The sequence below is a fragment of the Lolium perenne genome, chromosome 5 (assembly GCF_019359855.2).
Source record: "Lolium perenne isolate Kyuss_39 chromosome 5, Kyuss_2.0, whole genome shotgun sequence".
Taxonomy (NCBI): Eukaryota; Viridiplantae; Streptophyta; class Magnoliopsida; order Poales; family Poaceae; genus Lolium; species Lolium perenne.
The window spans coordinates 256,248,200-256,273,951 of record NC_067248.2 but is presented as its reverse complement, the minus strand read 5'-3'; the positions used below and the strand labels follow the sequence as shown (position 1 = coordinate 256,273,951).

General features: G+C 43.9%; 2 protein-coding genes across 2 annotated transcripts; both read left to right on the top strand.

Moving 5' to 3' along the window:
• The first annotated feature begins 17,333 nt into the window (after positions 1-17,333).
• On the top strand, positions 17,334-21,049 carry LOC127302794 (rop guanine nucleotide exchange factor 1). Its single transcript, XM_051333418.2, has 5 exons — positions 17,334-17,704; positions 17,816-17,932; positions 18,043-18,590; positions 19,588-19,935; positions 20,142-21,049. The coding sequence occupies exons 1-5, from the start codon at positions 17,458-17,460 to the stop codon at positions 20,568-20,570; spliced, it is 1,689 nt and encodes a 562-aa protein (XP_051189378.1). The 5' UTR covers positions 17,334-17,457; the 3' UTR covers positions 20,571-21,049.
• A 333-nt stretch (positions 21,050-21,382) lies between these two features.
• Positions 21,383-22,738, top strand: LOC127302793 (uncharacterized). Its single transcript, XM_051333417.2, has one exon. It carries the CDS (start codon positions 21,545-21,547, stop codon positions 22,409-22,411), a length of 867 nt encoding a protein of 288 aa, XP_051189377.1. The 5' UTR covers positions 21,383-21,544; the 3' UTR covers positions 22,412-22,738.
• The last annotated feature ends 3,014 nt before the right edge of the window (positions 22,739-25,752 follow it).

Sequence of the window (25,752 nt, the reverse complement as noted above, 5' to 3'; positions counted from 1 at the left end):
GCTCCTCCAGATACAGCCAATGACTACCTATGGATGGCAGAGTCGACATGCACAGAGACTCTCTACAGGTTCTGCCGAGCCGTCATAGCGGTGTTTGGTAAAGAATATTTGAGAGCACCAAGAGCAGATGATACATCTCGGATCCTGCAGAAGAAAGCAGCAAGAGGGTTTCCTGGGATGCTCGGAAGCATTGACTATATGCATTGGGGCTGGAAGAATTGCCCTTTTGCTTGGCAGGGGATCTACAAGGGGCATACTGGTGAGTGCAGTATCATTCTTGAGGCGGTGGCAGACCAGGAGCTTTGGATATGGGATACATTTTTTGGCATGGCAGGAACAAACAATGATATCAACGTGTTGCAGCGCTCTCCGGTGTTTGCCAGGCTAGCTGAGGGGACAAGCTGCTGTCGTGAACTTTGAGGTAAACGGCCACGCATACAACAAGGGGTACTATCTAGCTGATGGTATCTACCCGACGTATGCTACATTTGTGAAGACAATTCCCTCTCCATCAAACGAGATGGAAGCCTATTTTGCAACATACCAGGAAGCAGCACACAAGGATGTTGAGCGTGCTTTTGGGGTGCTTCAGCGGCGTTTCGCCATTGTCAGGTACCCTGCTCTCACTTGGTCTGAGGCACAGATGTGGGAGGTGATGAACTCCTGTGTGATCATACACAACATGATCATTGAGAGCGAGCGCGACGCACCTGTGCAGGATGCTCATCCATTTGGTTATCAAGGGTCACTAGCTGAGGTAGAGCATGTGCCCAAATAATTTGCTACTTTTCTTCATATGCACAATGAAATTCGAGATGCGGGTGTCCATGCACAGCTGAAGGCGGATCTAGCTGCGCATTTGTGGGCGAGGAGAGGAGTAGCGAATAATGCATGATTTTATTTCTGTTTGTTTGCCTGTACCAATAATTTAAGTATTATTTGTTTGTTGGGTTGTATGAATAATTTAAGTACTATTTGTTTGTTTGGTTGTATGAATATTTTAAGTACTATTTATTTGATTGATTGTATGAATAATTTAATTCTATTTGTGTGATTCTATGAATAAAATGTGATTGATATGTTGTTTCAAAATATTGTAAAAAGAAAAAAAAAACTTGGGGGCCGCTGTTTGGGAGGCGCCGGTGTAGGAACAGCGTCCCCAAATAGAGGATGCACTACCGGCGCCCCCCATACAGCAATGCGGACGCACCTGTCGACGACTATTTGAGAACCGCCGGTGAAGATGCTCTTAGGGCATCTCCAACCGCGCGACCCAAACGGACGCGCTGGGCCGTCCATTTTGGGCCGTTTGGGTCGCCGCCCGGACACGCGGACAGCGCCCCGCGTCCGCGTGTCCGTTTGGGTCGCGCGCTGCGCCCAACGCGCGGACGCATCGCAAATTGGAGAAACACGAAAACAAAATGAAAATGGCAAATTTAAACGATATTTGATTAAACATATGCCCTATTTTGGGCAAATTTAGTACATAGCCCTATTTTGGGCAAATAAAACTAACAAAAGAAGCCCCTATATGGGCTTTTAAATTTAAACTAATTTAAAAACCCTCTATTAGGGTTTGGTCGGCGGCGCGGTGGCCGCCGGTGCGCCGCCTAGCCCCTGTGGGCGTCGTCGGCGACGTCGTCGTCGTGGACGACGTCCCCGGGCGGCGAGGCGCTGTTGTGGCTCGACCGCGTCGGGATCGCGGCCACGGAGACCACGGGGCCTCCTCCCACGACGAGTGGGGGTCCGGAGCCACCCGCGCCGCCTCCTCCCGGAGGCGCGGCTGCGCCTCTCCGCCGGTGGCGGCGCACAGCCTTCGGCGCCGCCTCCTCCGGCGGCGGCACCCTTTTGTCCTCTGGCGGCGCCGCTCGTCGGCGCGGCGCACGGCCTCCTCCCGCCGCGCCGCCTCCTCCTCCTCCCCGTCGCGCACTGGCGGGCCTGGGCGTAGAGCTCCCGCCCTCCGCCTCCTCGACCTCTGCCGGGCCGCCTCCTCCATCTCGGAGGTGCGAATGGCCGCATGGAGGTGCGGCCATTTCGCCTCCTCCTCCGCCGCCGAGATGATCGGGGGCGGCGCGGAGGTCCGGGTCCTCCTCCGAGGACTCCGGCTTGGGCTCGATGAGGGAGAGGCGGCGGTTGCGGCAATGCCGCACCGCCGCGGGGGACCTCTCCGATGTGGAGGCCGCCGCGGTTCCCCGGCCCGCAGCCGCCGTGGCCGACGCCGACCGGCTGGCCTCGTCGTCATTGGCTCCGGGAGCGAACCGTCGCCCGGGGCCATGGCGGCGGTTTTGCTCGGGGAGTGGAGTGGGGGCCGGAGTGGAGGGCCGATCCCCTCCGGTCCCCATTTATTAGACTCCTGGTCACCGACGGTGGGCCCAAGGGAGACGAGGCGACCAGCCATGCGGACGCGAGCGGACGGCGCGTGCCATCCGCGGCCACGCAAACCTAGCCCAGATTTGGGCCGGGTTTGCGTCGTTCCGGACGCCGCGGCCGTCCGCTTTTGCGGTGCGTCCCCGCGTTGGGCCGGGTTTTTGTCCGTTTCGACCCATCCGGACGCGCGGGCGCGGGATGGGTCGCCCGGTTGGAGATGCCCTTAGTGATGATCGAGATGGAATGGCTTGGTAGAGGCTAGAGGGGTGGTTGCCTGACCCGACAAAGTCGTTAGTACTGTTCCGCCGTCCTCTCCCGACCGGCCCACATCGCCCACTGGTAATGCGACGCAGTTACTCTTGGGGGACAAACATACTTCACACTACAGTACGAGCTCGTTTGTACTCTGTACCAATCTGTTGCACGCCATTGTTTGTCGCCGACCCCACATATTCTACGACCCTAGAAGTATTTGTTGCATGTACGCACAAAGTACAAGCCACACTTATGAGTTATCACACACGCACTCTCTCTTTCTCTCTCTCGATCGAGTGGCAGAATGAGAAAATTAACCAACTAAACTGGCGCCGTCTGATCTTGGATTAGGACTAGCACTAATTCTTTTGCAAGACTCGATTAGTACTCCCTCTATTTTATTGAATAAGGCATCATTTTTTGCCTGTTTTTTCTTTGATAAAAAATTACTCTAAATATAAAAACATTATTGGTATAAAATTAGCATCACTGAAAAATTCTTTTTAATTCCTCAAAATTTTCAGTTAAAGTACTTTTTTTTGAAACGGTCACCAGGGGGAGAGGATCCCCACATGAATTTCATTTCTTTTTTGGAGAACATTTTACATGGTACAGGATGAGAGGTGGTTTCGCCAAAGCATCAGATGTGCTTTGTGATCGCTATTACGGAGTCTATGGGAACAGAGGGCTAGGTCCTCAATGATCCTAGAGATAATAAGATTATAAGTAATATTTTGTTGCCTAAAAATCAGTGAGTTTCTAGCATCCGAGATTCTCCACATGATGGTTGTCATGGCGAAGGAGCAGATGTCGTGGTGAAGCATGGCCTGGCGGCTGCGAGTCCATAGGTCATCCTGGTCGAATGAGATGTCAGTGATGTCGATCTTGCTCCATACTTCGATGGCGGCGGGGTAGGTGATGAAGAGGTGGTGGTGGTCCTCTGGTGTGCTAGTGCAGCGCGGGCATGAGCTATCGTCGATGATGGTCTTGCGTGCGAGCAATGCTCTAGTGTTGAGCCTATTATTGGACAGCAACCACATGAAGAAGCAGATCTTGTGTGGCAGGCGAGATTGCAAGAGCGGCATGGCGGAGGTAGTACATTTTAAATACGTGTGCCTCTTATTCATTGAAACCAAGGTAGTATACTAAACTAGCTCCATGTGAATATCTGATCATGGGGGCTGGGGCACTAAATCGAATGCATGCACGTGAAATGGCAAAGTGTGGGCCGGGTCGGCGTCGCGCGCGTCTCTCGCAATGATGCCTGCCCCCATGCATGGCCTTACACCACCAACTAGTCATTGTGCACGGTATTATTATAGAAAATCCAGATCTACTGTATTACAGAAGTCGAGAATAAGTATAGTGGATGTATGTATAGGTTTGAAAACTCACATTTGTCCAGGAAATATCCTGAATACTCATGCAAAATTTTGGTAGAAATTACGTTGTATTTTGAGCTATAGAAAAAAAAACAATTTGTGGTTGTATGTATAGGATTTTTTGTCAAAACTTTGTCTTTTTCATATAGTTCAAAATACAATATATTTTTAAAAACCGGTCTACCAAACGAGGGCTTAAAGTATGATTATGTTTTGCCGGTCTTGAATTTCATTGTTTCTCGGCACATGCTTTAAATATTGAATCTGGAAAAAAAAAATGAACAGCTTACAACTCAGGGACATCCTCATTTTCTTTCGGTCGCAAAATTCAAGGATATATTTTGGCAAGTACGAACAATTTTTTTAAGTAGTTTTATACTTCTAGATATACAAAATGACAAGATAGACTTGGTGTTGCGAATTCCTGATGTTAATTTTGCAACTAGAAGACCGTTCTTCAGAAGCAAATTGGCCTCTCTTCACAATCCTTGAAAGCTACTCTCTTTGTTCCATATTAGTTGACGTTGATTTGGATGTTTTTGTGTATAAATACTTCTTGGAGTAGCTAGGTGTAATACTCTTTTCGTTCAAATGAATAAAGCTCGCTCGTTTTCCGTATTATTTTGACCCAAAATTATTTTAAATATATAAAGGTTGTTAGAATTTTTTTTCTTAAAGGTTGTTAGAATTGACATCATTAGAAAGTGTTTCTCAATACGAATCTAACGACACTAATTAACTACAATATAATAAAAAAATTACTTAACTTTTAGTCAAAACTCATCTTAAAATAAGGAGGTGTACCTTTTATTCAAAGAAACTCGAAGGTACTATGCGTCTATGCGACGACGAGATTGAGAAAAGGTCTGAGCAAAAGGGAAAGGAGAGGATCTGAAACCCCGACCGAAGCGAAGAACACGGCACAGTCTCCTACGTGCGCGGTATGCTTTTGAAGCTTTTTCTCGAGTTCGCACCAGGCATATCTGGATCCTCCGCCTTTGCGGTCCTACTCGTACGCAGATGGGCATACATCATACGGTAGATCTTGATTTTGCAACTGAACAAACTTGTATAGGGTCAATGCGAGGACGAATTGGTCAATGCGAGCAAACGTCTACTCCATAACGCGATACTGCTAAAAAACATCTTGAAGCACGTAAAACGATGGCCAACTTCAGGGCTCCATGGCAATATATATACTTCTCCAAGAGTCCCCAACATAGGACGTCTCAACGCTAAGTTATGTGGAGAGCTAGCAAGACCAATCCTCCTCTTCTAAAAAAAAGTAGACCAATTCTAGCTGTTAAAATTATTCTACTACTCCATCCAATACAAATTAATGGTCGTAGTTGCCTAGATTTATTAAACCTGCGATAACTAATTTGTACTAACCAATTCGTAGTATCATACTGGTGGTGATCATTCCAGCTTTCTTGGATCCATCCAGGTAGTATCAGAAGCTTTTCCTTGTTTTCATTTGCCTGCGAGTAAAACTAATAAAAGGGTTCATCATCCACCCCCTACCAATCCACCTTCCTCTCGTCTCAAAAGAAGAGGAAAGCTAGCTAGCTAGCTACGCATGGTAGTTTCTGTTTCCGAGCAGTGAGCAACAGCCGCCGATTATTGCTAGCTCCCACACACATCTTGTACATGTAGCGATCATGTGTACATATATAGAACCTACATGTCGCTACCAGAAATATCGCCTACCGGCCCTACATCTACATGTGCACCATCAACACTAGATGGGAGCACATGCTATATATGGCAGTTAAGAGATAAAATCAACTTATTTAGTTCGTGCAATGCATGCATGTATCCGTATTTTCTTTGAACTTACATAAATAAAATGAAATGGATGGTTAATTTGTTGAACTGTTCGGTCGGTGTATGTGTAGCAGATATTTAGATAGAGAGGAAAGAACTAAAGAAGGAGAGCTCTAGTTGTCGTCGCGCCAAAGAATAGGAACTAAGGTATGTTTGGTTGGTACCCAACCAAAATTTTGGCAGCCTATCTTATCGTATTTTAGTTCTTACTGGTTAATACCCTAAATTTTGATTGCCTAGGAAAGTTGTGCACCTACCTCACATTGCCTTCACAACTTGTGCCAATTTTTTGGCCAAAATGAGGCCAAGGAATCCCTAACCAATATTTTGGTTAGCCAATGGATGATGGCAAACATTGGTAGGGCATAACATGGCATGAACTAAACATACCGGTGTACCGAGATGAGCGGCCACAATGCAGGATGTATGCTTTGCATGCACGTTTTGCCATAGTTGACAACACATTTGCAGGACAAGTGTGCAACTAGTGTGCCGTCACATTGTTATGCCATCCTGCACAATACGGTGGAAACAATACAACGATCTCGACAAACTGATCGTGTGTTATAAAAGCGACAAGCAAATAACGAAGAACGATAAAAGAAAACGCAGCGGAGACACAAGATTTAACGTGGAAAACCCCTTCCAACACAGAAGGGGGAAAAACCACGGGCGCCAGCCAGCAAACTTCACTATATCGGGGAGTGTTTATAAACATCGTGGGTTATCTTATAATTTGATAAACCCTAGCCGGCGGCTTACAAGCCTACCGGCGACGGGCCTCGCTCCGCTCGTCAGAAGTTAATCTCCCTTTAGCATATGAATTTGGATCACAATATAACACCGTGAGCTGAGTTGATGAACGGAAGTGAACAATGGTTAATAGTCACCTTGTGATCAAAATCCTGGTTGTACCATTGGCATTCTATAGATCTGTCACTCTGTTAAAATAGATAATTTGTTATTTGGTTAAATATAAATGGATAGGTTGCAAATTTCATCTGTAGCTTAATTATGAGTTAGGAGCCCTATTCTCTGGGAGTGCTGACTGTCACGAGGAATTTGTGTGGAAAATCTCGACCCTCCTCTAGCGGGACATAATTACAACTTGAAATATCGTCCATCCGACCATTGCACATCATACGTCCACCTACCTTGCAAAGTCTTTTTTGCTATTATAGCATTGTTGCAACATTTTTTCCTGTTGGTGGGTTGAAACCTTACAATTAAAGTATCACACCACTTCAAAAAAAACTAATGTAGCAAAAAGTTATGAGTATGTGGCAAATCTCTGCCGATCGCAACAAATCCCCATCCGTCAAAGCAAATCTTAGAGCTAAACGTCAATACACGTACGCATCATTACATGCAAATATTTGTGGCACCCCACTCGGCCCCACGACAAGATTTGCAGCATTCACTGAAGCAAACAATTTTAGCGGATGCCTAGAACTGTCGCATCATCTCACCCATGTTCTTGTAGCAAAACGAACACTAGTTTGTAGCAACTCAAAAGAACATTGTATGCAACACCGAAAACTCGCAAATTACTAACCTTGTTTTTCCCCCCAAAACTTGAACCGTGGGACAAAGCCAACACTGCGAATTAACCCTGCAGCCTTCCACGTACAGACACTATAGCTAGCTAGAAGACTGATAGAGCTGTGTAGAGGCGGATGGAGACGTGGTTGGCCGGCAAAGTTGTGTACTGTTCCGGCGCCCCTCCCATCAGATCAGCTCAAATAATGCGATGATGCAATTGCTTTTGGGAGACAAACACGCCCAGTATGTTACGAGCCCTAGCTCTACATGTACTACGAAGTGTGAGCGAGCTTCATATATATATCGCCCGTCTATCGGCTCTCCGTCCATGGCGACGCCGCCGTGGCCTATCCGCCGCTGGCACACACACACTACGACTATGGAAGGGCAAGAAATGATCTTATCTTTAACAAAAAAACAATCTTTTCATCACTGGGTTTAGCTATGGGCTCTCCTTTCGCCGGAGGGATTACGGAATACCATGGTTTCTGGATGCACACGGTTCCTGGTGGTCGCTCAGGATATCTTGTGCCAGACTGGTTGGCGTCATACTATAGTAGGCTACAATGATGGAGACTGGCTTTTTAGAACTTGGGTGCATGTGAACCCACTTTTTTAAAAGTGCGTTTGTGATGTAAAAATATGTTTTAAAAATCGAAACACAAAATGAATGCAAAGGTGATCTTAAACATGTGCCCTGGACATGAGTTTCGTGACGAAAAAATCCTTTATTTTGCCTCGGTAAAAAAGTAAAATTTTGCAGGGCTATATAGCAGTATATATGTGACGTATTTTGTCTTTTTTAGATTCTGAAATAAAAAAAGTGGTTTCTCCGCGAAAACTTTCTACGCACACATGGAACATGCATACGTACCCCGTTATTTTTATTTCAGAATTTTTTAACATTTAGAAAATGAATTTCCTACCTGGGATCATGTGCACCCAGGTTCAACTGGGACTTTTCCACAATGATGTGTAGTTTTACTCTGCTCTTTTTATTCCGCTGGTTGATTTTTGTATCAACTATAGGCGATGGTTGAGATATGTGAGTTGTAAGACTTAATACTTTTTTGATATTAATAAAAGGTCGTATGCATCATCATGATGCAGAAACCGGGGTTAAACTCCCCATTTCGAAAAAAAAAAACTACGACCATGAAAGTGGTTGCGCATGCACACACGTGAATGTGGCAAAGCAATGGGCGCGCACGGCTATCGGAATGATGCATGTCCCCACGGCGTACGTACTAAGCTAACCTATGATCCAAATCCCATCATCATTGCGTCGCGCAAGCTAACCCTGCGTGTCATCAGTGGGCACCGGTTCATCGTGGGAGTCAGTCCAAACAATAGTACGCCTTTTTTTTTCTTCAAAAGTTAAGCCAAGTAAAATTTAACTGAATTTCTAGGACAATCTTTTGACAACTATGCTATTTTATAGATATCATATCAGAATATATTTCATGATGTATCGCGTGTTAATGATTTTTAGTAAAAAACTTGATCAAACATCACATGGTTTGACTTTTCAAAAATAATACTTCCTTCCATCATGTGAAACTTGTCTTAGACTTGCTTAAATTTAGATGTATCTACATACTATAATATGTCTAGATACATCTCATTTTTTGACAAATCTAAGACAACTTTCGTGATGGAGGGAGTATATGGCTATATGCCTTATTAATTGGAAAGTCGAAGTATCATGCATTTCATGTATGGATATGTCACATGCATTGAAAATATCATTGGATTCTTTTCGAAAGAAGTTTTTGACAATGTAACTTTTGTCGCATAAATGTTCCATTTTTTTAACTAAATTAATTTTTTTTAGAAGTTCTTAGTGGTCTAACAAATCGGCACGGACGGAGTAGGATACATAGATACTCCATCCGTCCCGGTGTATAGGTCATGTGCATATCTTTAAATCATCAATTTGACTAACATAATCTAAAGTATGTATCCTGAATGTATCTCAATATAAATTCAAATGTTATATTTTTAGTGCTATATTTTTTTGTTGTGCAATTTATATTTTATTTGTAAAATTGATAACCTAGGGATACACACATGACCTCCAGATCAAGATGGAGAAGTTCTACATCATTGGATGGATTATATGATACTACCCACTATAACTAGTGTGTATGTTTATAGCATGAGTTCCACATAACCTATTCTTTGAACTATTAAAAAACAATATTTCGGAGTTTAAAAAGATTTGGAGAAAAAAAAATCTAGATGTAAAAATGATTTGCTCTACGAACAAAAAAAATCTCAACTCGAAATACTCGTATTCTGGGCTGCATGTTGTCAATTTTGATAGGCCAAGAATATAAGGTTTTTCGGATTAAAATTTTGTATGTTTGTAGAGGACATCATTATCTACATCTTGTGTTTCTTTTCAATCCTTTTTTCAAACAATGAATGAAATGAGTTTTTCGAACTTTGAAAGAAGGGCTCCATGTAGCTTAGCTCTTTTTTTTTGACGCAAAATACAGTGGGGAAGACCCCCACTGCGTCATTTTCATATATGGTGCCCAAATGATGGCATGGTTATATACATATGGAGGGCAAGATAAAAAGAGAGAAGAAATAAAAAAAAAAAAAAACAAACACCTAAAGATTACAAAGTATCTATCCAAGCTTGCATTCCTTCTTTCAAACTAGGTTTAACTCTGTGTCTCATCTCTTGTATAGTAGCTTTGAAGAAATAGTAGCATTCCTGGACACTTTTCTGTTCGTCTTCAAAAATGATCTTGTTCCTGTGATTCCAAATACTCCAACATCCGGCCATCATGGCAATTTTGAAAAAAGAATTACCAGATCTGGTAGAATTCTCCAAGATCATATCAATAAGATGAAGATCTGTGTTCCATTCTTCTCCTATTTTCCACTGTAATAACCGATCAAGTCGCATGAGAAAAAAAGATGGACTAGTGTTTCCTCGGCATTCTCCATACATAACACACATTTGCTGGATTGTAAGTTAAAATTCTTCCTGGATAATAGATCTCTGGTATTGAGCCTGTCTTGCAATAGGAGCCAGAAAAAGAATTTAATTTTTGGTAAACAAGGGGACTTCCAAATCCATTTGAAGGGTTTAGGAGCAGGCGGTTCTTTGATCAAATCCATATATACAATTCTGGTAGAAAACTTGTTTCCTCCAATAGTAAGATTCCATTTATCATGAGAGTTGCTGCTGTCTATGATGGAGTTGATAGCTATGTGGAGGTCATTAATTTGCTGAACTGCAATCATAGATAGGGGTAATTGGAACTGGTCATATAATTCTTCCAGATTCAGGTGTTTTACCTGATGTAGAGTAATCTCCTTGTTCTTTGCAAAGGAATATAGGTGGGGGAAACTCTCCTGCAAAACCATATCATACCATTTGTCTTTCCAGAGAATAATAGAGTTTCCTGTTTGTGGTATGCAAGTTGTAATTTGCTTGAATGTCTGAAGATGAGATATACAATTTTTCCACCAAAAAGAGCCTCTGTTATTCTTGGAAATATTGGATAAACCATCATTGTAATAAGCTCTCCATAAAAGATTCACCCATGGTATATTCTGATGGTTATAGAATTTGAACAGATTCTTGATCAAAAGTGCCTTATTGTGTTCTCTCAAATTTAAAACTCCCAATCCACCTGATTCTTTTGTCTTACAAACAGTATCCCACTTTACCAAACATTTTCCTTTAGAGCTCTTCTCAATTTCTTTACCATGCCAGAGGAATGTTCTAATCGATTTTTCAATATGGTCAAGATGTGTATAATGTACTTTTAAAGCACACATGATAAAATTTGGCATTGCTGAGATAACAGATTTAATAACCACTAGCCTGGAACAGTGAGATAATAAATTTGATAGACCTGCTAGTCTTCTGTCAACCTTAGTAACCATAGGTGTTAGATCTTCCAAGGTAGGTTTGGTAGTTCCCATAGGTAGTCCTAAGTATGTAAAAGGCATAGTTTCCTTTTTGCATCCAAATAAAAGTGCCAGCTCATTGCATCTATCCTCAGTAATATTTATTGGCACCATAGAAGACTTATGGTAATTGATGTTAAGACCTGTGGCATCAGTAAAATCTTTCAGGATCCGTTTAAGTTCCATAATCTGTATTGGATCAGCTGGCATGATTAGCAATGTATCGTCTGCATATTGTAGAACTGGATAACTTTGACCATAAGATTCATTAATAGGTAGAGAGATAATGTTATTTTCCCATGCATGGTTGATCATAATCTGGAGTAGTTCTGCCGCAGCTACAAATAAAAGTGGTGACAGTGGGTCTCCTTGCCTTACACCCCTCTTACATCTAATGCTTTTTCCTGGTACTCCATTCAGTATAATAGAGGTAGAGGCCGTGGTCAATATCATCTTGATCCAGGATAAGAATTTATCTCCAAAACCCATGTGTTTGAGCATAGTTAGAACAGCACTGTGCTCTACAAGATCAAAAGCTTTTTCAAAATCCAGTTTGATAATAATGATCTCTTTTTTGGATTTATGGCAAATATAGAGATATTCAAAAGCCCATGCTATGCAGTCTTGAATTGTTCTGTTTCTGATAAATCCATACTGGTTACTGTGAATCAAAGGTATAATAACATCTTGAACTCTGTTGGCAATTAATTTTGTCAAAACCTTCGGGCCATAGTGACCGAGAGATAGGTCTAAAATCGAGGGATAAGCAGGATGTGACTTTTGGTATTAATGTGATATAAGCAGTATTGATACTAGTAAGATCTAGACTTCCATCATAGAATTTGTTGCACATATTGTAAAACTGATGCTTCATTATATTCCAGAATTTTTTCATGAAAAGACCATTAAATCCATCTGGTCCAGGGGCTTTGTCATTTGGCATATGCTTTATAATATTATCTATCTCTTCATTGTCAAAGGGAGCTTCCACCATACTTAAATCTTGAGGGGTGATCATGCTTTGTAGGTCAAAGTTCCAAGATGTGTCTTTTGTTTGGCCAAGTCTTCCTTTAAAGGAATTCCATAAAATAGCAGCTTTGCTTTCATGGTCTGTAAATTCCATCTCTTGTTCATTTTTCAATACTGCAATGAGGTTGTGCCTGTAGTTTCTGGTAGCAACAGTATGGAAAAATTTTGTGTTCTCATTCCCTAATTTTGCCCACCTGATGTTAGCTCTTTTTCTCCAATAAATTCTCTTTGCCTCCAGTAGTTTTGTCAAGTGCTTCTTGATGATTTTTCTGAAGTTTTTTTCCATAATAGTGAGATGTCTCTGTTCCTCAATCCCATCTATGAGTGCCAAAGTATAACTGCAGTTGTCTATAATACCTGACAATTTAGATATATTTTTACTCCATTTTTTCAGAGCATACCTGAGGTTCTTGAATCTGGCAGTAATGTCTTGTGCAGCATTATGATATAATCCATTATTGAACCATGCTTTTTCCACCTCTTCAGAAAATCCATCAAATTCTATCCAGTATTCTTCAAACCTGAATATATGAGCTCTGGGAATCTCTGTTCCAATTTGAATTAAAATTGGTACATGGTCTGATCCTAATCTTGCCATAGGAGTTGCCAGGGTATTGGGGAAGTGAACAGTCCAACCATGTAGCTTAGCTCTATACAACCTTATGAAAATCGATGGAAGCTCAAAGAAGAAAAGGTAAATTTCAGAATATCATGTGGGCTACTTGTGTCTATGAGTCTATCGGGCATGTAATCAAAACTTTTTTATACAATAGAAAAAAAACGCCGATCAACTACTCAAGTTTACACGGACAGCAATGAATGAAGCCGACATGTGGGCCCAGCGCATCTTAGTCACGCTTGGGGTGGACCCCACCTGCCAACCTCCCTGCGGCAACGGACACAGCGGAGACAGTTTCGAGGGTATCCCGCGACCAACCGCAAAATCCAAGTGGCAATAAGTAATGCTGACGTGGTGGTCCTCCTCCTTGTCTTCACTTCACTTAATAAAGTCCGCTTCTTTCTGACTTCTTTACTCTCCGTGCGAGGCTTTGCATAGTTAATGATGCTGGCTGCGTGGTTAACGTTAACCTTCCGTACGTTTTTTACTCCTACTATCGAACACGAACTACTGATATCCAGTTCTAAATTAATTAACTCAACTTTATTAAAATACGTAGTTTCAAAAAAAAAACTTTATCAAAATACGTTGTGTACTTAGGCAAAGCTGTGTCAATTAGTATGAGACGAAGGGAGTACTCCTCCGTCTTTAAATCAGTGTACTTTTAGACATGTTTTGTGTCAACTTTATTACTTTCAACTAACTCTCTTAAAAAGTAAAAAATTACGCATTTTAAGAAAAAAATTGACTATAAATTTGGTCAACCAAATTAGTAGTTAAAGTTTTTATCGAAATATGTAATTGCCTTGTAAAGCTGAGTGGAGGGAGTAGCATTTATGACACTAAATTAATATCGCTAGATTCATTTTGACAAGTAGTTTAATAGTATAGTTATTTTGATGTCATATAAGTTACTATGTTTGTGTAAAAATTTGGTTAAACTTAAAAAAAATTAACTTCCAAAAAAGGGAAATGTACACTTATTCGTGGAGGGAGGGAGTATCATATTGTTTTGCTATTCTTTTTTTTTACATAAAGGCGGATTGGTAGTTAAAAGGTCTAGGCAACTTTTGGGAGCTCCATCTTATTACATAGTATTTCAAAACCGAAGAATATAAGTGTATCACAAAGGAATACTGCAGTTTTAAAGAATATTTTGGTTTAGAGAATGAAAATAGGTTAGGTCAAAAGTTTTCAGAATAGCAAAAAGTGCAATTTTACGAATACTTCAAGTTTTTGTAACCACAATATTCATTGGATCCAGACATCATAAAGTATTCGATACTTAGGTAATTTTAGAAACCAAACTAGTATTCTCTAAGTACTTACAAAATACTTTGATGCCAAATGATGCCTTAAGCATTAAACCCTGCCTCTTCATAACTATGATACACATAGCCGATCAAATTCTGAAGAACAAAAGATAAAAAAATAAAAGGCACATTACAAGTAATCCTAAAAGAAACTGCACATGCGCCTAAGACGATGGAGGTAAAATCCAAAGATTACCCTGAAATCCATGTTGGATAAAAACATCCCTTGATGTATCCTTTGACTAGGTACACACCTTCATAAACATGTCACAATTTTCTACACGCTATAGCAACGACCATGAACAAAGTAAAGTTGTGCACAGGTAGATAACCTAGTAGAGAGAGAATAATTTTTATCATTAAAAACCTTGTCAGTACTGCATGGCCATAGAGATCATATAATGGCAATCGTTACTACCCTAATAAGTATTTTAATCCTATGGTCCACACCATTTAGCGAGTTTCTGAAAATACTATCGGCGTTGCATGACGGATATGAGGCGGAACAAACTTTGGTAATGTACCATATAGATCTAGCAAATTTGCGCTCAAAAAGTAATTCTTTACTAGTCTTGTTACGATGACAGAATGTAAACTTTGTACTTTCATGCCAATTTTGCGCTTTACAAGGTAGTATTTGGTGAGAGTTACCACTATGAACACACCATGCAAAAAACTTAGTTCTTAGCGGAATCTTCATCTCTCAATATTATTTTGTTATTATCCACTAGCATCTCTGGTTGAATTAAGGCACTATACATGTATTTTATTGAGAATTTACCACTCTCATATAGGTTTCATCGATGTTCGTCAGTCCCTTGTGTCAACCGGACCAAAACCAAACGCTGCAACAAAGCATTGCATGATGCAAGCCTAGAACCGAGTAAATTTATTTTGAGTGTTACATCTGGTGAGAACTCCAACACCTTTGTGATCATATAGCTCATGTGAGGAACAATGTTGTACATAGTTGGATATTATTCTCAGAGTGTAGTGTTGACTAGCCACTTATCCTCCAAAACCTTATTTCCGAGCCATCTTTAATTATGAATGAATCATATGGGAATTATTATTCTTTGTCGCCACGAGACCATCCCAGAAATGCAAGTCCCTATGTTTCCAATAAACTTGGATAGAACACTTTGAGGCTATGTATTTTCTTTTTAGAAGAGTCTGCCACACACCTTCTTCGGTGAGAAGCTTAAAAAGCCTTTTAGCTAGAAGAGCTCACTTTTTTTTTACCTCAAGATCATGAATACAAAATCCTTCTTGATCTTTAGGATGTCAATCTACATTCTATTTAGCCGGTCGATATTTTTTCTTTACTATCACATTGGCAAAAGAATCTTGATCGGAAACAATCCAATCTCTACAAAAATCCTTTCGGATGCTTGAAGAAATAAATCATATACCCCAATACCATTTCTTAGTACCGAATTAATGAGAAATGATATTCCACGAAAGGATAGTAATTTTTCTTTCCAATTACTTAGTATTTTTTTAGCCTCTCATCGACATGTATCAATTCAACATTTGACAATCTCTAAAAAATTATTTGATCCCTAAATATATGATAGGAGACTAACCATGACCACAACCAACAAGTTTGGCGTGGTGGGTTGCCTTGTCTTGAGCCTCTCCGAGGCAAAATAATTCGTTTTTATGAAAATTTACTTTGAAAACTTAAAGTTGCTTGAAGAATGATAATATTAATTTCAGAGTTGCATGTTGTTACCATCCCCGTGATTTCATTCTACAAAGCGTTACTTTCTATAGATCAGTCCTTGTAACTATGTGTTTCTCAACATATATATTGTATTGTGTTGCATATGAATGTGTTTAGATTGTGAAATTCGACGAGTCCATATAGCTAAGAGCATCCACGTAAGGTATGTGTACACTAATGGAAGCTCATATTTACATGTGTGTTCCGTGGTTTGATTATCTATTGACGGTGTTGGCTATATGTAGCGGTGCTAGCTGCGTCTCCATGATGTCCCGCAAAACAAAAATTAGGTAAAATCTTGATGCTATATATTATCTAGAGGTGGAAATGGATTAAGAGGTAAATCAGGAAAATATGTAGTCCCTCCGTTTCACTAATACAAGAGGGAGTACTATCTGTAGTATTATAACAAAATATAGGGTATCTTTGAAACAAATATGGAAGCAAATAGTCCCGGAAATAAAAGAGCCAGCACCGAAGATACGTGTATCGAAGGGTGGCACATTGAAAACCTTCTAAAAGGTGAAGAAATGCAAACAAGGTAATAATAAGGCTAGGTTTATTTTCCAAGCCGAGGAAGGCTGTATCCCGCTGAGGCTTGGGAGCATAAACAAGGCGGCCGCCATTGGCTTTGGCACGGCAATACACCTACGTACCAACTTGTTGAGCCATGTGAGAGGATAGGCCGGCGCCCGCAATGCTCTAAGAAGGAGGTGAATGAAGAGATAACAAAAGTTGGTCTTAGGCCAGCTGTTTCGCTCAGTAGCCTTGCAAGAAAATGGAAATCTTTTATGGTTACGCGCATGGGAACTCCGTTTCGGCATGTATTTCCACCCGAATCGCTCGCAATCGCTCCAAAGATAATATATCGTCTCCGCTAAGCCTTTCCGTTTTGGTTTTTTCTAAAAGGGAACTAGGTTTTCGTTCCATCTTCACGCCTGCCACCTGCCGTAGCACCCTGTTTGGCAGAACACCTACTACTCTTTGCATTTTGATATATAAGCTGGATGCATTTCTACATGAAAGTTTGACTAATAATTTAGCCCTATAAAATGTGAGTTATATGTAACCAAGAGCATATTTTTGAGAACATCTTTGAAATTTGCATCCAATGGCGTTTTTGTGGTGACATAAGTAAATTCATGCAAAAGTATAAGTAGATTGTATAATCTTTATGGGAGGGTGATCAAAGTTATCTATATTTACACCTATATTTGCTTTGCTAAGGATCTAAGAAAAATTTAATTTGCCAAGATTTGGTTAATAATCTCTGCGGCTTTTGCTCACCGTGACACGCGCATAGAAAAAGTTGAAAAGAAGAAGCGCGGGCGGCCACATCAGTCCCCTGCTTGCGCTCCCGTCGCTTTCCCCTCCTCCTCCGCACCGCATCCACATCGCCTCCAGATGCGCCTCCGCCACCACTCCCGCCGCCTTCGCCGCCGGACCTAGCTCGAGCCGTCGCCAATGGCGAGCGTGTCGGAGGACGAGGCCGGCTCCGAGCGCTGCTGCGGCAGCTACAGCCCCAGCGCCGACGTCAGCGGCTCCGAGACCTCCAGCGACTGCTCCGCCGCCAACGCCCGCCGCTTCCCCTTCTCCTCCTCCTCCGCCTCCGCCTCCCGCGGCCTCGCCTCCTCCTCCTCCTCCCACCTCCCCACCCCCTCCTCCGCCGCCGCCGCCTTCTTCCTCTCCAAGCCCGCCGCCGACCTCTCCGGTACGTGCCCCTCCCCCCTTGCTTAGATCTCACTCCACCCCGCAAATCCTCTGCTACCACTGCCTTTTCCGAACGCTCCTCACGCGCTCTGTCGGTGCTCGTGTTTGCCAGAGATCGACATGATGAAGGAGCGCTTCGCCAAGCTCCTCCTCGGCGAGGACATGTCCGGCAGCGGCAAGGGCGTCTGCACCGCGCTCGCCATCTCCAACGCCATCACCAACCTCTCCGGTAACCCGCCCGCCCCCGTCAACCAACCAGTTCACCCGCATTATTATCCCCGTCCGTGATTTCCTTCTCCTTACCAAAAATACATTGCGTTCGTTTCCAAATTAACCCAGCGACGGTCTTCGGCGAGCTGTGGAGGCTGGAGCCGCTGGCGGCGCCGAGGAAGGCGATGTGGACGCGGGAGATGGAGTGGCTGCTCTCCGTGGCCGACTCCATCGTCGAGCTCACCCCGTCGCTGCAGGAGCTCCCCGACGGCGGCGGCCAGTTCGAGGTCATGGTGCCGCGGCCCCGCAGCGACCTCTACATGAACCTCCCGGCCCTCAAGAAGCTCGACGCCATGCTCCTCGCCATGATCGACGAGTTCACGGACACCCAGTTCTGGTACGTGGACAGGGGAATCGTGGTCGACGAGACCTCGTGTCCGTCGTCCTCGTCCGCGGCTTCGTCCTGCGGCGGGCGGCCGTCGTCGGTGCGGCAGGAGGACAAGTGGTGGCTGCCGTGCCCGCGGGTGCCGCCCAAGGGGCTCCCCGAGGACGCCAGGAGGAAGCTGCAGCAGAGCAGGGACTGCGCCAACCAGATACTCAAGGCCGCCATGGCCATCAACAGCGACGTGCTTGCCGAGATGGAGATCCCCGAAGTCTACTTGGAGACCTTGCCAAAGGTAACGCCACTTCTCTTCACTTGGAAGCAGCATTCACTGCTGTGCTATCAAATGTGCTTCTCTACTAGTTCTGTCTATTGTAGAGTTATAATTATTCAGTAGTAGTAGCATACTACTTCAGTTGCTGGTAGGAGAATACCAATTCCATGGAATTATTATTTGAACGGGACCACTTACATGCTTGTAAATGTAGCAGCTCCATTAACGTGTCTAGTACTCCTCAATACAAATGGTGTGCACTATAAGTGCCGGCCGCCTGTTTGTCTGTCGAATTGCATGAGCTAGTCTTGTTGCTCTAGCTGTTGTCATTCTCGGTGCAAGTTTTTTCCAAGAAGAAGTTTATAGCAACCCCATCTATTTATTCCATGTCTAGTATAATTTGATAGAACTGAATCTGCCACTGCCATCATACTTCAGCCCTCATCGAGTAACCATGCCTTGGTGTATCAATATTCCTCTCTTTGGAGGCTTGAAAGTTGTGTAATGCAACCACTTTGTTATTTGTATTCCGACAAGTTTATTACTTGCTCTTTGGATGGATACTGGCAACTCTATGTTAGGAGTTTCTGACTATTCCACTCACATTGGACTGTTTGTTGCCTTTCTTCTTAGGTGTTTTTAGTATCCTAGCCTGCATCTAATATACCTTTGGTCAGCAGATGTGTTTTCTGGTAGGCGATTGAAAATAAGTTTAATCACTGTATAGAATTGCAGAAGTTTGGGCGAACACATTGCTGACTGTTAAGCTCAAATGTGATGGCTCTTAGCAGCTGAAGAACTTCAATGTATAGACTATAGACACTTTACTCTTCATAGCCTTATGGAAGCATATACTGGGCTAAGCTCAAATCTGCTAACCATATTGTGCAAAGCTATTGTCAATGCTGCATTTTTTTTTCTGTTCAAACATGTAATGCAGTGACACAAGTAATTCTTTTAGCAGTTGCTAAAGCAAATATCAGTTTCATTCATAATAATGTCCTGGTTTCTTCCGCAGAGTGGTCGATCTTGCTTGGGTGAGATAATTTATCGATACATAACAGCTGAGCAGTTCTCACCTGAGTGCCTCCTCGACTGCTTAGATCTGTCGTCTGAGCACCATACACTTGAGGTAGCCAACAGAATAGAGGCTGCCATCCATGTTTGGCGACTAAAGGGCCAGAAGAAATCGTCGCCTCAAGCCAAATCAAAGAAATCCTGGGGTGGAAAAGTGAAGGGTCTAGTTGGAGATTCAAAGAGTAACGTTCTGTCCCAAAGAGCTGACGGCCTATTGCAGAGCTTACGGTTACGACACCCTGGTCTGCCACAAACTTCCCTTGACATGAACAAGATCCAGTATAACAAGGTGATTCTTCACATCTACTCATTTGAACACAATGGTCTTTAAGTGATGGTCATGTTTCTTTTGCAATTTATTTACTCAGAACTGATTCTAATCAGACCTGGAGCATGCAAACAAAGTTATACTTAGAACGTTGCTCTGTTAACACCACTAAATTTCTAGATAACTCGAATAAACACAAATATTCACCCTGTTTCTTATTTGCTTAGGATGTTGGCCAGTCGATACTTGAAAGCTACTCGAGGGTCCTGGAGAGCTTGGCTTTCAACACCATCGCGAGAATCGACGACGTCATTTACGTGGATGACGCCACAAAGAAGTCTGCTGCTGCTGAGACCGTTTCGATCTTCAACCGTGGCTCAGGCATGCCAGTGCAGAAGAAGATCTCCCCGAGCCCGTTCTCGGTTCAGCACACACCGTACGCCTCTCCCTTTGCCACTCCCACTTTCTGCTCCTCCACTCCGGTCGCAGGGAACAGCCCCGGAAGAGCGCAGCCTCCACTGAGCAAAAACAACTTGCAAGTCAAGCACGAGATTAAAGTTGAGAAGCTCTTTGCCGGCGATCTAGAGAAGGTCTGGACCTACGCCGGGAACCTGAGCGCTCGGAAAGAGGCAGGAGACGCTCCTGAGAGGGATTGAGTGGAGGGTGCTGAAGCAAGCAAGGTCTGACTCTAGGCATGCCTCATCAGGAAGGTCGACAGGTATCAACGGTCCTGATCCGGTCGGTAGAGCTAGGTTTCATTCTGTACAGATGCAACATCATTTTTTTGTGCTTTCTTAGCGCGATCCGTGGACTGTGTACCCCTGCTCACAAGTAATGTGGTAATCTTGATGGCGTCTAGTTTCGTGAGGGCTGCCTCTGTCATCTGTGTAGCCTCCTTGTTCATGTCTATACTAGTAGCTAGCAGGTTGAGTTCTGCAGCAAGCCGGCAGGTGATCGAACTCCGGATGCTGGCATGCTACTGCTGTTTTTTTGTGTCTCTGAAGCTATCAGTGCTGTAACGGTAAACGGTTAACTGCACCTGCAGTGGAATACTCTGCCGTTGTCACCATGTCATGTATTCTGATATCTGATGTATGCTTGTACATGAATTGAACTAATGAACTGATCTAATCTAGTTCTTCGTCTTTTCTTGCTTACTATTAAGTGATGTGTGTACTGCTGCCATTCTGTGCAAATTTTTTTTTTTTTTTTTTTGAGCTGCCATTCTGTGCAAATTAGCTTAACCAGTAACTTCATTCTCCGGTCTGTGAAGTTAGCTTATCTTCTCCCTGGAAGAAGGCAAAGCAGAGCACACCTCACTTTGTACCTTCTCACATGGCATCGTCAGGTGGAAAAAACAGTATACTTGCACTGCAAATATACCAATCCTTTTGCCCTCACTCTCCTCTCTGATCTCGTCGTTCATCTGGTTCAAGGCAGCATCTTGCTCGGTAACTTGTCCCTGCAACGCAAGTCTCCGGATAATCTTGCAATCTCACAATCAAAATGCCACGGTATAAGTAGAGGCAATGCAACGCGGTGGTGCTGCAAGATCGCAGGTTGCTTCATCCTACTTTGACAGCAGTGATTGTGCTAGGAAGAGAGAAGCAATTTGCCTGTCGTGAGCGGCATGGGCACGCCGGCGAAGGAGGGGACGGCAGCGGCGGTGCCGCAGATGAAGCTGCTGGTGGACAAGCGGTCGCGGCGGGTGCTGTACGCGGAGGCGCGCAAGGACGCCGTCGACTTCCTCGTCGGCCTGCTCCGCGTGCCGACGGGCCTCGCCGCGCGCGTCATCGCGCACGCCGCTGCCGAGAACGCCGACGACGCGCTCGCCGTGCCGGGCTCCCTCGGCACGCTCTACGCCGGCGCGCGGGCCCTCGACGACGCCTTCTTCGTCTCCGCCACCCCCGACCGCGACGCGATCCTCTGCCCGGCCCTCCCTTCCGCCGCGCTCAAGCTGCTGCTCCGCGGGGACGCCTCTTCGCTTCTGGCGCCTGCGCCGTCCCCTCCTCCTCCGCCTCCCCCGCCGCCGCCGCCGAAGCGGTTCTTCCGCTGCGCCGGCCCGTACGGGACGTCGTGCCGCGGGAACCCGACGAGCGTCACGGACGTGGCTGGCCTGCCGTGCCCGGTGTGCCGGCAGCCGATGACGGTGGAGATGCGGTGGAGCCCTGGCGACGCGCACGGAAAGCTGGCGCAGGCGGCGGCGCAGGAGGCAGCGGCTATGGCGAAGGAGGCCACGACGGATGTCGGCGGAGGGTACGTGAAGGAAGTGGTGAGCTACCTGGTGATGGACGACCTCACCGTCGAGCCCATGTCCACCATCTCCGCCATCATGCTGCTCAAGAAATTCAAGGTAGCAGACTGCTCTGCCTTGGAGGAGCTCACCGTCGACCTCGGCCACAAGGAGGCCGTGCTGCTGCTCAAGGCGGCGCTGGAGTCCACCACGGCGCTCACGGACGTCTTCTGCGGCGGAGTCTCCATTGATAGGCTCGAGTGACAAAGCGAGAGCGAGCACGTACAATGAAACATGACCTACTATCTGCATGTAGATAGCGAAATTGTATACAAATTGCAAATATGCGAATGCATGTCTAAGTATAACACATAAAGTACACGACACATTTAAAAGTACATGTGCCAAATGCTGCAAATTCGTGTTTCCTACAACTCAAGTGACTAGATTTCTATCGTTTCATAGTTGATTATGTGGACCCTTAATCTGGCAATTTACTAAAGAAAGAGTGCGGTAGCATACACTTTGTGTGCTAAGGAAAAGAAGGGTTGTAATACCTCTATCTATAAAAAGATGTCGCAAATTTGTCTATATTTAGATGTATTTAGACACTTTTTAGTTTATAGATACATCTAAATTTAGATAAATCTCCGACATCCTTTCATGGACGGAGGAAACATTTGTAGTTGGAAGGATCATGTTGATTTGTTTTTGCTACCTTTTAGTTTTATACATGTTTGGCTAGCTAAGAATTAGCTTAGAGCTCGGTCAGCTCAAAAATCGTTCGATTTACATTGCAATTTGTGCTTCATGTGAGTTGCAAATGGATTACAGCTGGGTTTTTTTTGGATTGCAAATGGGTTGCAATTGAGGAAAAATGACCTTGACCATATCGTTGATCCATGATAGCTGGAAGTTGCAAGTAGGCTGCAACTTTCCAAGAACTAAGCTAATTCTTGATCCACCAACACCTACTCGCTCCCTTCTATTTGTTACGAAGTTGGTCTTTACAAATTCGTACATGGTAGTTACACTTTCTAAAACCAAATTTACCCCTTACTTTTTTCTGTAAAATTTTGTGTTTCAAATGTGATATTGAGTAGTTGCACTTTCCATAATATATTGGCATGTACTTCCTCCTCTCCATAATAACTGTTGTGGTTTTAGTCCAAACTTGAATAGAAATAAACTAAAACCACAACACTTGGTATGGATTGTGGAGCTACTCTTTTCTTTGTAATTTTTGGTTTAGAAATGTGTGATTTGCCAATTTACACATTTTGAATTAAAAAATTGTACATAATTGTTTCCTTTTGGGTTTAGAATGTGTAGTTTAGTTGTTCATCTCATCTGCATAATGTTATATAGCGAGTCATGAACACAAACATGTTCCTCCAAAATTTAAAAAACCTGCATGCAGCAATAGAAAAGCTACAATAGAAATAGTACATATAGGTGTGGTTCCTATACGACTCCCTAGATTGTTGAACGAGTACATCAGTGAAGAAGATCTGGTGCAGGAACGGTACCGTCAATGAAGCAGGTCACATGTGGTGGACGAGAGAGTTGTCGAGCTAGATCTGTTGTCGTTAACAACATCATCGGTAAAGCGTCTCTAGTGGGGTGGACGAGACCGCATCTAAATCGGCTCCTATAGATTGATGGATGAGTATATTGTTTTGGAGCGCACCAGGAATAATCGAGTGCGGTGGATGACTGAGTCGATCAAGCTGGCTGTGTTGGATTTTTCATCCCGCTTTCAGCGCCGGCAGCGAGACAGGGAGGCATAGTAGCCGGTGAAAACCGAGCCGAGTCCAGTCATGGCGGGCGATGGCGGCGTCTGCGCCGTTATCTTGTTGAAGGCATCGTCAAGCAACTATCGCTAACCTACTTGTTCCGGCGGCGAGATGGAGGAGCTTGGAAGCCGGCGATGGTGTCGCCGGTGGAGGGTTGGAGTGGCCAGCCCAGGATGGTCGCCGACGTGGGGGTCCGACCTGAATAAAGGCGGCGGTCCTAGGGCCTCTCTTGCGTGAAGAGGAGGACCTACCGGAGGCCTGGACTCGTGATCTGGCTGGAGTGTTGAGTTCCGGAAGGCTCCGCCGATGAATGTAACAGTGCTTTTGCCTGGAGTTTGTTGGATCGGAGGTATTCGGTCGTGCGCACCCATGTTTTTATTCCGACCGATTGGTTCTGGAGGGAGTGGCACGAAGCTCTTTTTCTTTGATTGACATCAAGTGACTATGGATCCATGATGAAAGTCGGAAGAAGAGAATTTCATGAAGGCCGGAGGGGAGGACTAGCTAAGGGAGGTTCAAGTCTTTGCGATGTTGAGGGACTTGCTTGGTGTTCCGGGCTTCACAGCAGCGGTATGAAAGTGGGGGCGACAACACAGGTGAAGTGCAGAGTCCTACCTTTCAGGGTGAAAACCCAAGGTCTGGCCTTAATTGGTTGTGCCTGGCAATGTCCTTGGTGGAGGCATTTGTTTTGAGAGCGGGGACTAGTCTGTAATTCAGGTGTTGTCTTGGCGGTGGATGTATTGCTGTTGTTAGGCCCAAGTACTGTAGCGGGACTTTTGTTTCTTAGTTTTGTTTTTTTGTTTTTGGCTGTGTGCATCCGTAGTGCCATTAGGGTGGTGCGTTGTTGCAGAGGCTGGGTGTAATTGGTATCTTCTTGATATTAATATATTCCCTTTATCGAAAAAAATGTGATGTCGAGGTGAGGCGGGTAGGCTCGCAAAGTGCGGTGGGGATGAAGGGAATATGCCCTAGAGGCAATAATAATTTCATTACTTATTTTAAATTCAAAATTAAACGTTTAATTCTTTATGCTAGAACAGCTTTGGTTCCGGATACATGATTCGGCAGGAAAACTCACAAGCTAAACAACAAGTTGTTCCTAGTCCCGTCTCTAGGATTAGCTTACAGGTTGATTGATGATCCCATTTTTCTGATCATGGGTATTTTTACTATAGCAAGGATATTGTTCAACTGTGAGAGTACATTGTTAGCATAACAATGATACTGAACCAACCCCATGTCTTTATACTACGAGATAGTATCATCACACATCGTTAGTACAATCTCACCATGTTAACTTATATATAATTTCTTCGACCGTGAGAATATCAAGCGTTCACATATATTAAGATGTACTTTGGTCATTGTTTGTCGCAGTCGTAATAGGTGGAATTACACGGTAATGTTCAGGTGCATCTGAAAGTATGGTGGATACTCCGATAGTGCAAGAGCAGGATATTACTCCTCCTGACGATCGATATATACAACTCTAGGAATTTTTGGTATCATAGTATCACCATATCCTCTGTGCAGATCATGTGCATACTGGACTACATATACGAGTAAAGAGTGTGATACTGGAATGAGGATGACAGGTATAGTGGTCAAAAGAGTTTGCATCACGAGGATACCAAAATCCCGCCTTGGGTATTTCTTTGTATTGTGAGTGGTAGGATTAAAATATGGACAAACACAAGGTTCGCTCGAAATCTTTCATGTAAGTGTAGGAGACATCAACGACGTCCATGTTCTGCAGTTGGTTATTGGTATGAAAGAGTTTTAGAGCAATCTCTTCCTATAACCGAAATT